The sequence below is a fragment of the Durio zibethinus genome, chromosome 24 (assembly GCF_047325235.1).
Source record: "Durio zibethinus cultivar Kanyao isolate XHJ-2024 chromosome 24, ASM4732523v1, whole genome shotgun sequence".
NCBI lineage: Eukaryota > Viridiplantae > Streptophyta > Magnoliopsida > Malvales > Malvaceae > Durio > Durio zibethinus.
The window spans coordinates 10,372,109-10,388,297 of record NC_143185.1 but is presented as its reverse complement, the minus strand read 5'-3'; the positions used below and the strand labels follow the sequence as shown (position 1 = coordinate 10,388,297).

The window sequence follows — 16,189 nt, the reverse complement described above, 5'->3', positions numbered from 1 at the left end:
AACCTTTCAAGTACTACATTAATTAATAGATTCATAATTTAATATCACATTAGAAATTTTTAAGATTCAGATACCATATTAAATATTTCACTATAATTTAGATATCCATATTAACTCTGAAAATTATAATCACCAATGAATCAAAAGTACAATTCAAAAATTAAATGTTACAAAAAAAAACTATAAACCTCCATAATTTTTTTTTGGTAAAAGGTCTTCAAATTCAAAATTTCTATTGCTCATTTTTATTTATAAACAATAAGAAAAAATAAATTAACAAGAAATTTTGTACAATATAAAAATGATAAATAAATAATATACTAAAACAAAAATAAGTTTTTGTCCAAATAATATTATTTTTTTTGTTTATATTTTAAAAATCTGCATGTTTATAATCAATTCAAAATAAGTGGATAAATACCTAGAACTATGAACCATCCTAATAATGTTTATGTCAAAAATTTTAGATGATCAGGATCATTCATTCAATCGATTTGATTAATTTTAAATTGAATTAACTAAAATTGAATTAATTAAATTAATTAATTTTATTTTTATTCACTGAGCCAAAATATTTATTTTCAAAAATTAATCAACCAAAATATATTTGGTAGGTGTGATTAAAATTTTGATTAATTGAAATATAGACATTAAAGTTATTCACATATAAAAACATTTGTAAATTGTATGCAAAATATTCGGTTAACTGAATAATAATCGTAAACAAATTGAGTTGTTTGTTTGTTTCAATCTAAAAAGAAAATAATTGTCTTTTAGTAAAGAAGTGAGAATAAGAATAGGCAGAATTTCTTTTCATTGCTTTGAAACTTGGAAAACAAATTCTGCTCCATTACTTATCAACAAAACACTCATTTTCAGTAAATTTCAATAAAAATGAAAATGCTATAATTCAAATCAAACCAAAGAACTTTACAATATTAATCATATATAGTAACAATCCATAAATCAAACACAAGCTAAAACAAGAACCTAAGACGAAACACTAGAGAAAAACAAACCACATATAAACCAGAGTTACCGAAAGAAAAAAAAAAAAAAAAAAAGAAAAAAAAGGAGGTGCTTGGAGGGAGGCTAAGTGCTGAGGCTCAATCTTGAGAAGAAGTGAAAGAATAGAAAATAAAGTGGCTAAGAATAATGAATATTGAGGTTGAGGAAGGCAGAAATGAAATGAGAGTGTTTTAGGTTTAGGGCAACAATAAGCATATGTATGTAGCGGTGCATTTATCATGAGTAATTTCAATTAATTGTATGGTTAAAATGGTTTTTTAATCAATGTAATCAAAAATCAAAATTTTATTTAAATTACTTTTGATAATTGAATAGAATTAATTTAATTTAATTTTGATTAATTAAATTAAATTGATTTGGTCGATTATTTCTATTGAAATCAAATTATGAACATTTCTACCATTCATTATGAAATTGTTGCTCACCCCATTTAAGGCATTTTTAATATTTATATATTAAAAAGACCACATAGAGGTTTCTTTTTTATTTTTTATTTCTTATTTCTTTCTTTTACCTTTTGCATTAGAAACTATGTATATAAATTATAGCTCGAAAAATGTAAGGAGATTTTTTCAAAAGGTTTTTAAAACTTATAGCTAGAAAAATTTATAGCTTATGGCTAGAAAAATTTATAGTGAGATGTTTTCAAAATGTTTTCTCGAGTAAATAATTTAATAGGCTCTATCAAAGTATTGAGAAGCATTACAATTTTCTTTTCTTTTTTTTTTTATATAAAAAAGTTGTAAGTTGAGAATAAAAAAATATTATAAATATTAAAATTTGAATCTTAAATTTATTAAATACTATCTTTTAAAATAATTATATGAACTAATAAATTTAAACTGCAACTTTAATATAATATAATAAAATAAGAATTTCAAGTGATAAAAAAAGTCACATAGATATTAAATATATGAATAGAGATTTAAATAAACAATTGATAAAAATAAATTTAATTAATCAAAAAATTTTCGCAGAGAATTTGTAGTTGTAACATGTTTGGGATTTTTTTATCAATGAGATGAAACCCGAATTTTAATCATTTAATTAGAAAAGTTTTTAACTTACTGTAGTAAATAAAAAAGAATTTTTTATCTCAATATAATTTTGCGATTCACTAGTTCCAATAAAATAAATCTGGCTTGTTATTATATCGTGAAATAAATAAAAAATTAGTAAATTAACAAACAAAGAACATCCAAAGATGCACAGAAAGTTGGAATATTACATTTTTATTAGACTTTTCGCTCGAATAAAAAGATTTTAGAAAAAAAAAAGTGAAAAAAAAACCAAAAAATGTAGCTAAAACCCAAATTTGTTATAATGGCCTGAAATATAAACTATCTTTATTCACCTTTAAATGGAATAAAATGACATGACACTCTTATATCATGCTAGGTTAGGATCATTTTGGTCATACAAATTAGAAGGATTAAACTGAAGAAAATATATATTTTTTGGTATAAAAAATATCACAATCTAAAAATAAAATTTAATTAAATATTATTTTTAAAAATAATTGTATAAACTAAATAAATTAAATTTTTAGTTTACGAATTAACTACATATATATATATATATATATATATATATATATAACGTAAAAGAAGAGTCAGAGGATGAATGATGAGCATAAAAGAAGAGTTAAGGGATGACGATGGCATTAATTTTAGATTAGAATTATACAGTATATGCAACTCCAGACACACCCCAACTCATTTTCTAAATGTCAGTCCTTATATCAGGATACATTACAGCTTAGAAAAACACTCGTACCAACGACCGGTTAGTTCTTTACCCAAACCAAGTTGCGAAGATAAAACATCTTCTTCAGGGTCTTCATCACCGTCAACATGCTCTTACTCTGCCGCTTGTGGTAAATCATCCCACTGCCTATGCCTGTTTTGGTCATCTTCGAGGCATGGGCCCGGGCCTGAGCCTGACCGTTGTAAAGCTCCAGTGACGACTCTCTGCTGGGCTCTGCGAATATTCCAGTACCGCTTCCCCTTGATGATACTACTCTCGCATCTTTTCTGCTGCTCGAGGAAGAGACCCGTTTCAGTTCTTCATTGAACTCCTCCCACAGCATGTCCATTTTCTCCGGATCATCACTTTCTCTCTTATTCGCTTCCCTTTCTGATAAGCAGGCGATCGAGAAGCTCTTCCTTTGGAGGCCCAGTACTTGACTGTCAACATCCTCTTCATTATCTCCATATTCTGGATAGACCAAGGAAGTTACTCGCCATAACGATGGTAAAGATGTCAATTGAGGCAAAGGGTTGGTGATTTTTGGGAAGCTAAAATCATCTGAGACCATTCTGATCCGAGTAGAAAGAATCAAAGACTCAAACAAAAATATATGCGTGTGGAAGTGGAATGGGGAAATTAGAAACAAAGTCAAGCATCTGCTATTGGTGAGAGAATTGGGGTCATCCCAGCTAACGCCGGATTGTTCGGAGGAGAAATTTGATGGGAAGAGCAATATGCACATAAATTGCATGATTTATTATGCTTTAGCATACATGGATTTTGATTGTTGAAAGCTACATACATATGACCCTTTCCGCACTCTATTAATTTGGTGTCTTTTAAACATTTTTACACCATGAAAATGTCAATCGCTATTTTACTTTTATGTAACCCAATGAAAAATATCAATAGATAAATTTCAGTTTTATAAGAAAATATCACTCACGGAAGCTACGTTTGAATTGTTCACACGAAAAATAATATGGATTGGAGTGAAAATAAATATATCTTCCCTCCCCACCCAAATTGTTTATCCCTCCTTGAATTTTATGAATATTTGAAAAAAAAAGCTTTAATTTTAATGTATTTGACATAAAAGGTTAAAATATTTTTTTTATAAGATCGATGTTTCATGGTTTTCATGTTTAAAAGTAAAAACAATTATGAAAAATAATTTTAAAATATAAAAAGTTAAGTATTCAAAAAAGAAAAGAGATATAATTTGACCCATTAAAAAATGGATAAAAAATAGAACCAGAGAATAAAATGATTTCTTGGTACACTTTCTTTTGTTTGGTTCAAAACAAAACACTCTTTATTATTAAGAGTACAAAATATAAGGGCTTCTGAATCATCTGAAAATCCATTCATTTAAATAATAAAAAGTTTGATTAGGAGTGGATATATATATATATATTATATATATAATCATTTTAGTCAAATAATAATAATAAAACAAAAATTAAGCCATCAATAAATGTTTAATGTTGCTGACTTTTTGTTGACTAGTTCATTGGCTTTATGTGGTTAATTGGTGGTCTTGCCGTCTACCCTGCGCAGGGGCATTGGGCCATACTAAGAGAACGAAAATAGGTAGAGTGCACCATCTTAGATGCCGTGCTGCCTTTCTCCTCGAAACTTTCCCCCCACTCAACAAAGATTTAGTTTACCCTGCTGATGTAACAAAAAAAAAAAAGTTTAGTTTGGCTATTGCCTATACATGTTTTCTCAAATGCGCATGGTCGTTGTCAGGGAATATTTGGTTTGCAAATTTTAAAAATTTTCGTAGAAAGATTTTTTTATTTAGTTTGAGAAATGTGATATTAAAAGATTTTTAAGATGTCTAACGATGTTAAAAAAGGAAGAAAACAATTAAAACAAAAAAAATTTTCTCATCTTGAGGCTTTTTAAAAATTTTTTATGAAAAATAAAATTTATCTCGACCCTAAACAATTATACCTTTCAATATTATAAAAATTATGTCATAAACCAAAACTAACCTAACAAGCACAAAGGCATTCAAAGCCCGACATTTGACATATGGTATGTACATGAAAAAAATATCATTTTATCCAAAATAAAAATTAATTCAATTATTTTACTTTACTTTTTTTATTGAATTTTTGAATAATTAATTTGATTTTATTTGATAAAGATATAATATAAAAATTGTTAATGTATATGTAATATGTCAATGATATTTCAATTATTTAAAATTAACAAAATATTATAATAAAATATTTATTTTCAAACAAAAAAATTTTTGTTCAATAAACAATATTTCTTATAATAAATGATGTTATTTAATTATATAATAGATGACGTTTCACTGTAAGAAAAATGTGTTTTAGTGAAAACTTTGACGTGGATCAAGTATTGACTCTCATTAAACACTCTTTTTGTAGTGAGGGCTATCATAACTTTTATTAAGAGTAATTTTAGTGAGTAATATATTTTTACCCTCACTAAAAGTTATTCTATTGTGAGAATCACAAATGATCTTGGCTAAATTAATATTTTTTATAAGAATCTAAAATTGATTCTCACAAATTTATTTTACAAATATAAAATTTCACAACGGTAATTGAGATTGGAGTTGAAAATGAATACAAATAGATTTAGTAAAGGTCACAATAAAATTTATTAACTTATATATATTTTTTAAAAATTAAACAATATAAATAAAATCTTTTGTAAATTTTGTGGAAGTTATTGTAATATCATAAAAAATATATTTTTTAATAGTAACCAAAACTAAAAAAATTATATTTAGTGCAAAAAATTCTACAAAAGCAGTAAATAAAAAATTATTATCATGATTTATGATTTTATTGAAAGTTAATATTCAAAGGCAAAAAATTAGATAGTCATTATTCTTGAGAAAAAAAATTCAAAAGTGAACCTAGCCACAAATTTTTTATCGTGAATTAATAAAACAAAATTGAACATAAGAATCTTTTTTATTTGAAAACAAGGCAAAGAAAAATAATTTTATCTCTAGGGAAAGAAAAAAATTTCTCACTCAACCAAGAAGAACTAGGGTTTCTTTTTTGCCCCCAATTTAGCATTGTCACCGAGGTTGCGCTGGTCACCACCACCGACGCTGTCACCATTACTGCCACTGTCCCTCTCTCTCTTCTTAATAAGCCTAGTCATCACGGAGCATCAAGCAGCACCCTTCGATTCCTTTTTGTTTTAGACCTCAGTCACTGCTGAGCTGCTCCTCGATTTTTTTTCTTTAATCAAAAGAATTCAATGAAATGGCAACTTATTCTTTGAAGAAATTCGATATGAAGAAATGGATAAACTCGGTGCGCAAGACTCGGCACCCTCAAGACTCCCTCGACAAGCACATGGTGGATCTCAAAATGAAGTTCCAAATGGTCTCCGAAGAGATCGCCGTTTCGCTAGAGGAGTAAAGCGTTGCCGTTTTCCTCCATGTTCCTCGCGCCACTCGTGACGTCCTCGGACTTCGCGACGACCCCGTTTCTCTCCTTAGTTCTGTCGTCGGCCCTTAACCTTTTAGATCTTATCTCAATTCAATATTGCTTTCGATCTCGAGAAAATTTCGAAACTTGAAATGTTCCTCGTTGATTGAAAGCCAAAATCATAATGTATTAAAGCTCAATTGAGATTCAATCCTCTTAAATACAGAATTAAGCTAAAAAGTTAACTGATTTGAGTAATTTGACACCTATATTTCGCTATGTTCCAATGCTGTAAATAGGATTTGCTTTTGGTTTTATAATTAATTCATGGATTTGAAGAGGAGCTTAGTTTTCTCTTAGTGATCTTGCAACCAATTGGGTCTTATATATAAACCAATTGCTTTAGGATTTATAATTCAGAAATACTCCCTAACCAATTGGGTCTTATAATTAATTCCTGGATTTGAGGTGGAACTTAGTTTTCTCTTAGTGATCTTGCAACAAAGGTAGGTCAGGTGCATATTTAGCTAGGATATGAACAACAGAATTTTAAAAATGTTGCCTGTTACCTTTTTATCAGAAACGTAGTATTTTTTCTGTCTTAGCTATACCTCAAAGCTCAAATATTCATTGTTTTTGTTTTTTACTTCCCTGGTAGGCTAACAACACCAATCATTTGGTGATTCCTACAAGGGGCTATCTTTTTGCTCCATCATTTGCTGATATATGACAAGCTGTAGATTTCATACATGGTATGTGTCTTCTAGGATTTGCATTCATGTTAGACGAGTCTAACTTTTCTGGTTAGACTTTTACTTATTTTTCCGGTTGGAATACTTTGTGGCTCCAATATCGGAGAATTAAAGACGCATGCTAGCAAGCTAAAGCTTACAACCAAGTACTAAGCAAGATCCTGGTAAACAACTGCTCCATGAGAATTTTGTCTTTTCAATTAATGCAAATGTGGGCAACATTCTCTTTTGATACTTGGTCGATATAGACCAAAAATTTATGCTTTAACTTTGTGCATTGTTTATGAGTTTATTTTATAATAATGGTAGTTTATATTTCAACTTAATATTTGATATACTGTCTGTATAATTTTTTAATTTCATAAACGAAATTAAGAGGTTGATACATATTTTATTTTTTTAATTAATTTTTTATTTTTATAAAATATATTTTAGAGGATAAAATCTCACCTTATTAACTTTAGTTATGTAATCTTAAAAACTCTATTGACAATAAATGAAATAATTTCTTTTAATGCCGGGATAAGACTTGAGTTTTCTTCTTAAAGATTTCATTTAATTATATTAAATGCTCCAGCTAGATTTAGCGATGAATGCCGTGGTAAGTCAGAAGTATGCCCCTTTAAGAGATGGATAACACTTATGGTTGTATAATATAACACCGTATTAACAAAAAAAAAAAAAAAAAACTTGTTCACTATCTTAACACATGAATCCACATTGATCTCTACCCATATGTTACATAATTGTAGCAAAAATTTATGGCCGTTTTAGGTTAGAAAAAAAAAGGCATGATCTAACAATAACTAGGCAAAAGATCAGAAATGATATTGAAAATTGAATTTAAAAGTACAAGAGTTTGAAAATTAAGTCGTTTAAATTAAATGGAATGATTAAAATCTCTTATTTTTATAGGTAGGCTTGCCAGTTTAGTTGGGAAAGTTAAAATTACAAGAGTTTGAAAATTAAGTTCAAATGGTATTCACTCACTTGAAGCTATTCTCGATGGCAAAAAAGAGGTCTTGAAATTTTTAGCTCTCGGTTCAAGTCTCAAATTCTAGTTCAATTTTATGTTAATTTGTTTGTTTAATTTCTTGCATGGATGTATTATTCACTACAAGAAAAATGGATGTACTGAAGAAAGTGCATTTAATTGCATTTTGATGTTTTTGTTTTTTTTCCTCTTTTTGTTAGCACAATTGTTACACTTGCATTGACTTTTCTTAATGTGCCCTATAACTTGCAGCCTTGACAGCAATAAGGAAAAGTAACGGTGATACAAAAGATAACAGGTAAATTCTACTTGTGATCACTTAAATACATCCTTTTGCTAACACTGGAAATGTTTAATATATTTGTTTCCTTCTATCTGGAATTGAACCAAGTTGAGTACAAGCTTTAATGAAACTATTATTGAGACTGCTGCAAAAACTGCAAGTTGAGTACAACACATTTTCTCTTTCCTTGATTCTTTTAATTTCTTTTTGTTGTTTTGAATTTTTGTCTATTATCCACTTCCATTTTATAGTTCTAATTTTTTAAGGTTAACTAATAGTTACTTTGTTTGGCCTTATTAATGTTATAGCAGAGGTGAGCAAAATTGAAGATGTAAGCTTGAAGTAACTGGTAAAGTGTCTTTAATTTTTAACTATTTGAAGATGTATTCACCAAGTAAAAATCTAAAGTAAAGTCTATTTGAAGTGTGCATTTTTTCCTTCTATTGAATTCTACCAGTGACTTTAATTTTTAATACGGTTGCATTACATAACAGAAATAACATATGGTAAACTATTAATTCCTTAATTTGCAGAATGATTGATGGTATGCGCATTAAAGATGGAAAGGCAACATATTTCTCCCGTTACGTGAGGACATCATGTCTTAAACAAGAAGAGTTCTTTGGGGCGGCAAAATTTATGAAGGTATACCTTACAAGTTACCTTCTCGACAGAAAAGGTTGAAAAGTGTTATAATTAGTGAACTTTTTATTCATTATAATGCTATTTAGAGGGGAATATTCTTCCCGAATTAATGTAATATAAAGCATTGCGAAGTTGTACTCGCTATTTTTCAATTTCCCTGAGCTGTTCTTAAGTGGTGTGCCCTTATGAAATCTAAACAGTAATGGCATGAGCTGCACAGTCCCATGACTTTAAGAGAAGCATTAAGATTTTAATATTAACTGTAGGAAACCTCTGTTGCAAATGCTTATCCCGGAGATGTCATTATCCTCCTCTTGAATATGTCATTTTGCAAGTCGGAGACCTTAAGGGGCTATTTGGGTTGCTCATGGTCAATATACAGAAGCTGAGAGAAAAGGCTAAAAGTGTTAGATCTGTCATATGGAAATGGGACAGGTAAATTTGTTGAGTCTGTTCATTGGATTCAAGGCATGTGCTTTCAGCAAGTTCTATTATATGCTGTTGCACGATAAAAAATGGATTTCTTATTGCTTATGCACGACGTCTGTGATGCATTTATGCTTTATCTTGTTGGGTGCTAGTATTTGTATGTCTTGGTGTCTGTTTTGCACATAGAAAGCAAAGATATGGCTGAATGGTTCTAAGATCCCAATGTTGTCTATCTAAATCACAACAGAAAGGAAATGTTAGTGAAACACTGAGTGACGTAGAATGGATTATGGTTTACATTCTTCATTCTGATACATTTAGTTGATCTGGTACCCTTTAGGAAGGGAGCTACTGAAACTTATTTGTCCCTCAATTTACTCCATGAAGCCATGGCACATTTATCCATCAAAATGCAGTCTGAAACAATCCCCTTTCCATTTTTTTGTTATTGCTCATCACTAGTAGTTTACCTGTTTTAAAATGCTTATCTTGTTGATGTGAAACTCTGACCAAGCATATCAACATTGTACAGCTAATAAAGCTCTCATATATCATCGTGGGAAAGTTCTGGCACTTTAAGAGGCTGATAAACCTTGTAAGTTTGTCTTCTCTCTTTAGTTTTCTTTTAAGAAAGAATGAAGAGGGTTAAAGATGCTAAAATTCACATCTATTTGCAATCCCTTTTTTCTTTTACTAGGATCTTTTTCTTCAATCAAACTTAGGCATTAAATTGTAATCCCTGTTGCAACAAGCAAATGTCGTCAAAGTTTTGGAGGATGGAGATCTCCAAACTCTTGGCATGCTTGATTATGACAAGCGGTTGGCACATTCCTTCACTGCTCATCTGAAGGTCGATCCAGTCACTGGTGAGACCCATCATTAAAAATGCAATCAGTAAGTTATTAGTTACAGAATGGTAAAAATTCTTTTGATTTATGAGATCTCTGCATGTGGGTGAGATGTTTACTTTTGGCTATTCACACATGCCACCATATATCACATACAGAGTTATTTCAAAAGATGGTTTCATGCACAACCCAGTACCAATAACAATATCAGAACCGATCATGATGCATGACTTTGCGATTACTGAGAGTTATACAATTTTCTTGGATCTTCCTTTGTATTTCAGACCAAAGGTATGCCACCTTAAATTAGATATATTTCCAAGTACACATTGTTAGAAGTCGTTTGTTTAACCTATAATGTAAATCATAAGAGCAAAATGCCATTGTTCTTTTAATTTTTAATTTTTAATTTACATCAGGTAAACCGGAAGAAGTATCTGAAGTTCCAACTTAATTCTTCATCCTTACCAAGTGATACATTTATAGTACGATTCGTATTTTTGGATATTAGTATTTTGTACTAATCCTACGTTTTGTTCAACTGGTTTTATGCAGGAGGAATTATCATGAAATGCGGATACAAGGCAGTTGTCCTAACTATTGACACTCCTAGACTTGGTCCAAGGGAGGTGGACATAAAGAAAAAGCGAGATTGTGTATCCATTTCTTCATTTTGTATCATTCTGACAAGTTGATTTAATTGCTTTTGTATCTTATGGAGATGGCACAAATTGTTCAAGACTAGCGTATTTGGATGCTTATTTGGATTTATACAATATTTTTCGAACAAGTGTTCTTTATTTATGTTTTATTTGGAGTAAGAATTAGAAATATTAAAAATATATAGTAGTTATTATAAATTAAATAAAATAAATAAATATTTTTTCAGGATGATAATTTTTTTCACAAAATGATGTAAATTATCGTAGTAAGGCTCACAATTTTTAATAAAAGTAATTTTACGTGAGGGTTAATAAAAACTTTTATTAAAATTAAAAACATTAAGTGAGGATCAATAAAAGTATTCACTAAACATAAAAAATATAGTGAGTTAAATTTAACTTTCACTATAAGTTTTATTATATTTAGCGAGGGTCAAAAGTGGCTTCATTAATTGTTTATAATTTTTAGCCTTTGTAAATGATAGATACAATGAAGGTTGAGTTTTATCTCTTATTATATAAAATTAATGAGGGAATTTACAACGATAACTTGTGAGGTTCATAATAACCCTTACTAAAAGAACTAGTGAGGATTATATAGACTTTTAGTGAGGGTCATGACCCTTATTAAAAGCTTCTTTTGTCGTAGTGTTTATATAATGTAAGGGTCTGTGGTAATAGTTTTAGGATTGTCTGACAAATTTGAAAACGAAAAAAAAAAATGGAGTCGTTATCAATAATTTTTTGGTTGGGTGCGATTGGCCACCTATTAAAATTTATTTTTTTAATAAAATCTTAAAATTAATTAAATTTATTAAAAGATAATTTTAAAGTCTGCAAAATAGTCTGAGTCTGAAAGTTGGTTACACGTAAGGAATGATTAGCACCCTTACAACACCTGTTTAAAATGTTACCAATTAATTACGAGTTATCCATTAATGTTGACAAAAACAATTTTAGTTTTGGTATTTAAAAAGTAATTTGCTCGACTTCTTACGTTTAGTAGAATTTTTTTTTTTTATTAAAATTTTATTTTATTTTTGTTATTCTATTTTATATAAGAAAAATAAATTAGAACCCTTTTATTGAAATAATTTTTAAAATATTCTAATACGTTGTTAATATTAGAAGAACTCTTTATCACTTAGAGATTTCTTAGCCATTACTTCTCGAATACCTTAGATCTCATCTTTGGAAGCTTGGATTTACTTTTTGTAAAAAAACTATATTGTGCATACAATGCGAATGATAATATGTTGATGCACACATTTTAGTCCTTTCATTAGAAATTTTATCAATTTTTTATTATTTAAATTTTGAAGAAATGAGAAAATTTTATCATATTGAAGATTTTTTTATAAATACTATAATATATTGGTAATATTTAAAAAAATCTTCTCACCTAGAGATTTCATAAAACATCACTATTCGAAATATTTTTAGAATCTTATCCTTGGATAAAATTTTCTTTTTCTTGATTCTTTATTATTTCAATTTTATAGCAAAAAGGAAAAATTTTTTATGTTATTTAAAATTTTTTTATAAATACTCCACTATGTTGGTAGTATTTAAAAAAAATCTTTTCACCTAGAGACTTTTTAAATATCACTACTCGAAGTACCTTTTAATTTCATCGTCAGACAAAAATTTTCTTTCTTATATTATTTTTATTATTTTTCTTATTATTTTTTAATATAAAATAATTTTCAAATTTAGAAATCACTTTCATTGTTATTGTTATTAACATTATTATCTTTATTATTATTATACAAATTTTAACTATGTTTTTCAATATTTATTTTTATTTATCTTTTTATTAATTATTATTATATAACAACAAAAATTTATTCTAACAAATTTAAAAGTTTTAACAAGCATAAATATTAATGATAAAACTCAATATAAAAGATAAATAAATAAAAATTCAAAAAAAATTGCCTGAACCAAACCGATCAACGGTTCTAACCAATTCACCTGGTTTAGGCAGGTTTTATGGCGATTTGGGGTGGTTCACAAGGTTCTAGCCAATTCAGACTGGTTCAAAATTGGTTCACTGGCGATTCATCTAGATCGACCTAGGCCTGGATGCTAAGACGGGTGACCAGGTCAAGCGAATGGACACTAGGTCAGGTTGTAAGCCAACGCACTTATCTTGGGGTCCCAAAACAATGTTGTTTTGGACTCCTTTGCTTATATATAAACCAAAATTTTTACCTCATTTCCTCATTTCTGCATAAAAAAAAAAAGGTCTTTTTTTTCTTTTAAAAAATTTTTAAAAGCTAGCAACTCTCCGGCCACCGACAACCATTGTCGTCGCTTTTTCCACCACTAATGGTTGTCGTTGATGATCACTAGTGATCAAAATTTTCAAAAAATTCTTTAAAAAATCCTTTCAATCTTTTGAGCACAGATTTATCCATTTTTTTGTCAAAAACCACCTCGATTGCTATAGATTAGGCTTTAAAGTTTTGGCCTTTCTCTTTTTTTTTTTTTTACTTTTTCTTTGTAGTCAGAAATTGATGTTATTTTATTGTTATTATTTTTTCACTAGGGGCTTTAATGCTGAGGTTCCTCCTTTAAAGGAGGACTATGTTTCTGATTTTTTTTTGTTTGAAAATTTTTTTTATGTGTATAGTTTTCTAATGGGTGGTTGGTTTTGAAAGGGGTTTGGGGTGTAAGGCTGGGAGTTACTTAGGGTTAATTTTGAGGTGTGTGGATGGGTCTAGTGGGTAGAGGTGAGCATGTGTGGGTGCGATGCCAAGTGCTTGGTGCGTGAAGGCTAAGAACGAGGGTAAGGTCGAGTTAAGGGCTAATTTTGGGTTGTGGCCAAAGACCGTGCCTTGTTTTTTTTCTTTATTTTTTTGGTGAGGTGCTAGGTGGTTTTATAGGGTCGATTAGGGCAGGTGGTGGTTGGTGGAGGTTCAAGAGTGTGCTAATGGGGGCTACAGTAGAGTGGTTTTATAGGGATGGGTGGTGCCAATAGTGCCGTGCATGGCACTCAAGCACCAGCCCCCTTGTTTTTTGCTTTTTTTGTATTTTTTGTTTAATTAATTATTATTTAGTATATTATTGTATTTTGAATAAGTAATAAAATTTAAATTTAAATTAAAATTTAAATAGTGGGCCTAGGCCAAAAAAAAATCGAGCTTCGGCCTGTAAATTCATTAGAACAGAGAAATTTAAATCAAAACTCGAATAAATTTAGTCAAATTTAAATCAAAACTTGAATAAATTGAACAAATGTCTATTTCTATCAAATGATGCAAATGCGAATGCCTATGTGAATGTTTGATATAGATATATGTGACTTTTTTACAATACAAATGCCAATTTTCCTTTTATGTAAATGCTCCGACAAATATTTTTTCTATGATGCAAATGCAAATGTCTTTCTTGTGATGCGAACACGAATGCCTTAGTTATGATGCACATAATGCGCATGCGAATATCTTTATCATGATGCATATGCAAGTGAAGCTAATGTGAATGTCTTTTTCATAATGCAGATGCAAATGTCTCCCTCATGATGCACATGTAATTGATGCAAATGCAATTTTTTCTATAGCATGCAAGTCAAATGTTTTTCTCATAATGCACATGATGCAAATGCGAAGACTTTTTTTGCTTCTTTTTTGAAAGATCTTTGTTTAAATTTTTAATGTTTAATTTTCACAAAAGAATGATCTCAATATTATGTACAAAATACTCAAATAATCTTTGAAGTTTTCAAAAGTGATCATAAAAATGCCCTACATAAAGTATCTTCGTAATCAATGAGAAAAGTTAATAAAATTCATGACTTTCGAATCTCTTGAAAATTAATGATTACTATTTGGAATGCTTGTGGATGGAGGTAATTGACAATTCAATTTTTTTCACTAGTGAGCATAACTCATGGAAGGCTCGACAAAGGTTGCAAGGATTTCTCTTGGGCTCACGAAAGAGATAATTTTTTAAAACACTTTTCTTTTATTGAAAATATGATACTTCAATGTGCGTCAAAACTAGCCATTATTTTTTGAACAAGATTTGGGAAGAAAAAAATGCTAGTTTTTTATTTTCACCATTTGATGCAATGCAAAGTCTTTATGTGGTACTGACTATTCAAAAAGGTTTACATTGAGATTTTTTTTATTCTGGAAAGAACCTTGGAACTCTAAAATTCTTTTGGTGCCTCAAGAGTGACTTTAGCTCTAAATTGCTCTTTTGGGGTTTTCACCTTAGTGCTATATTTTCTAACAATAAAGAACTTGGTGAAATCTTGCCAAATACCAACAAGTATATACAAATTTTTAAGGATATAGCTTTTTAATTCAAGTATCCACATTCAATCAAAATGGACTTTTTAAGGTATGTAATATAGGCAAATGTTCGGGGTTCTGAAAGAATAGATAAATAGGTTCAAAATATGTTATTTAGGGTAATCAGGCCAATGATTCGATGAGGCATTCTCTGGATGAAAGGTCATATGTCTTTCTTTCTTTGTTCTTTTTTTTAATATATAGCTTTAACTTTAGCATTCTACTTTCTTGAAGTTTTACTTAGAATTCTAATTGAACTTTATTCATTTTTTACCATGAATTCTCATCTATGAGGTATATGTGTTTCTTTTTTTTGCTTCATTTTTTTTTCTTTAACTGAAGCTTCATTCACTTTTTGCCCTAGATTCTCATCTCCAAAGTGCATGCTTTTCTTTTCTTGTTCTTCTTTGGAAACACCTGACTTTAACTTTAGCTATCTACTTTCTTAAATTCTTGGGATTTTAACTAAAGCCTCATTCACTCTTTCCATGCACTCTTATCTTCAATGTGCATGTTAAACACTCTCAATATCAAACACTTTCCTTGAGGTTGGACTCTTGAAGACCTTTTTATTTTGCCCCTAGTGTAGAAGACGATCCTTGGTTAGGGTTCATTTTGGAACAAGAAATTTAATAAGTTTAAATAGATAACAAATGGATAGTTTTTCTATATGAGAATAATAGAGAAAGATAGTCATTCGTAATTTTAAACATGATCACATAGTTAGAAGAATAGATTATTGAAAAAAAATATAAAAAGCATCTTTTTATTTTTTTGACTGATGCCCCATCTTGTTTTTCACTCAAGAATATTGTACTTAAACTAGACGATGTTTTCAATATAAAAACATCATCTATTGCAAGGCAAGTGGAAGTTCTAATTTACTTCTATCATGTATGTTGTCTTCAATCTTGTTTATTCAATATAGTGTTGCACAATGTCTACTTTCTTTTTCCCCGTGAATACTATCATTCAACATCTTTGCAAGAAAAAATAACATTTTTTTATTGAAATTTCTCACAAGTACAGCAAAAGGGTAAAGCAAAATTTAACATTCCAATATGAACCA

The 16,189-nt window shown here is 29.3% G+C and overlaps 1 protein-coding gene and 1 long non-coding RNA gene across 3 annotated transcripts; one reads left to right on the top strand and one right to left on the bottom strand.

Annotated features, from left to right (window-relative positions):
* Positions 1–2,670: 2,670 nt before the first annotated feature.
* LOC111316369 (uncharacterized) lies at positions 2,671–3,770 on the bottom strand. The gene has a single exon (XM_022918339.2). The coding sequence runs from the start codon at positions 3,527–3,529 to the stop codon at positions 2,816–2,818; it is 714 nt and encodes a 237-aa protein (XP_022774074.2). The 5' UTR covers positions 3,530–3,770; the 3' UTR covers positions 2,671–2,815.
* Positions 3,771–5,650: 1,880 nt separating this feature from the next.
* LOC111316367 (uncharacterized) lies at positions 5,651–10,940 on the top strand. Of its 2 annotated transcripts, XR_016333416.1 has the most exons (7): positions 5,651–8,584; positions 8,769–8,880; positions 9,147–9,315; positions 9,842–9,904; positions 10,007–10,203; positions 10,316–10,448; positions 10,713–10,940. It is a non-coding gene; the product is annotated as an uncharacterized LOC111316367 (long non-coding RNA). The 2 variants fall into 2 exon arrangements; XR_016333417.1 differs by lacking the exon at positions 10,316–10,448.
* Positions 10,941–16,189: the final 5,249 nt, after the last annotated feature.

Bases quoted from the DNA above. Each gene is read 5' to 3' on its own strand.
- LOC111316369 (XM_022918339.2), bottom strand. From the start codon at position 3,529: ATGCAATTTATGTGCATATTGCTCTTCCCATCAAATTTCTCCTCCGAA.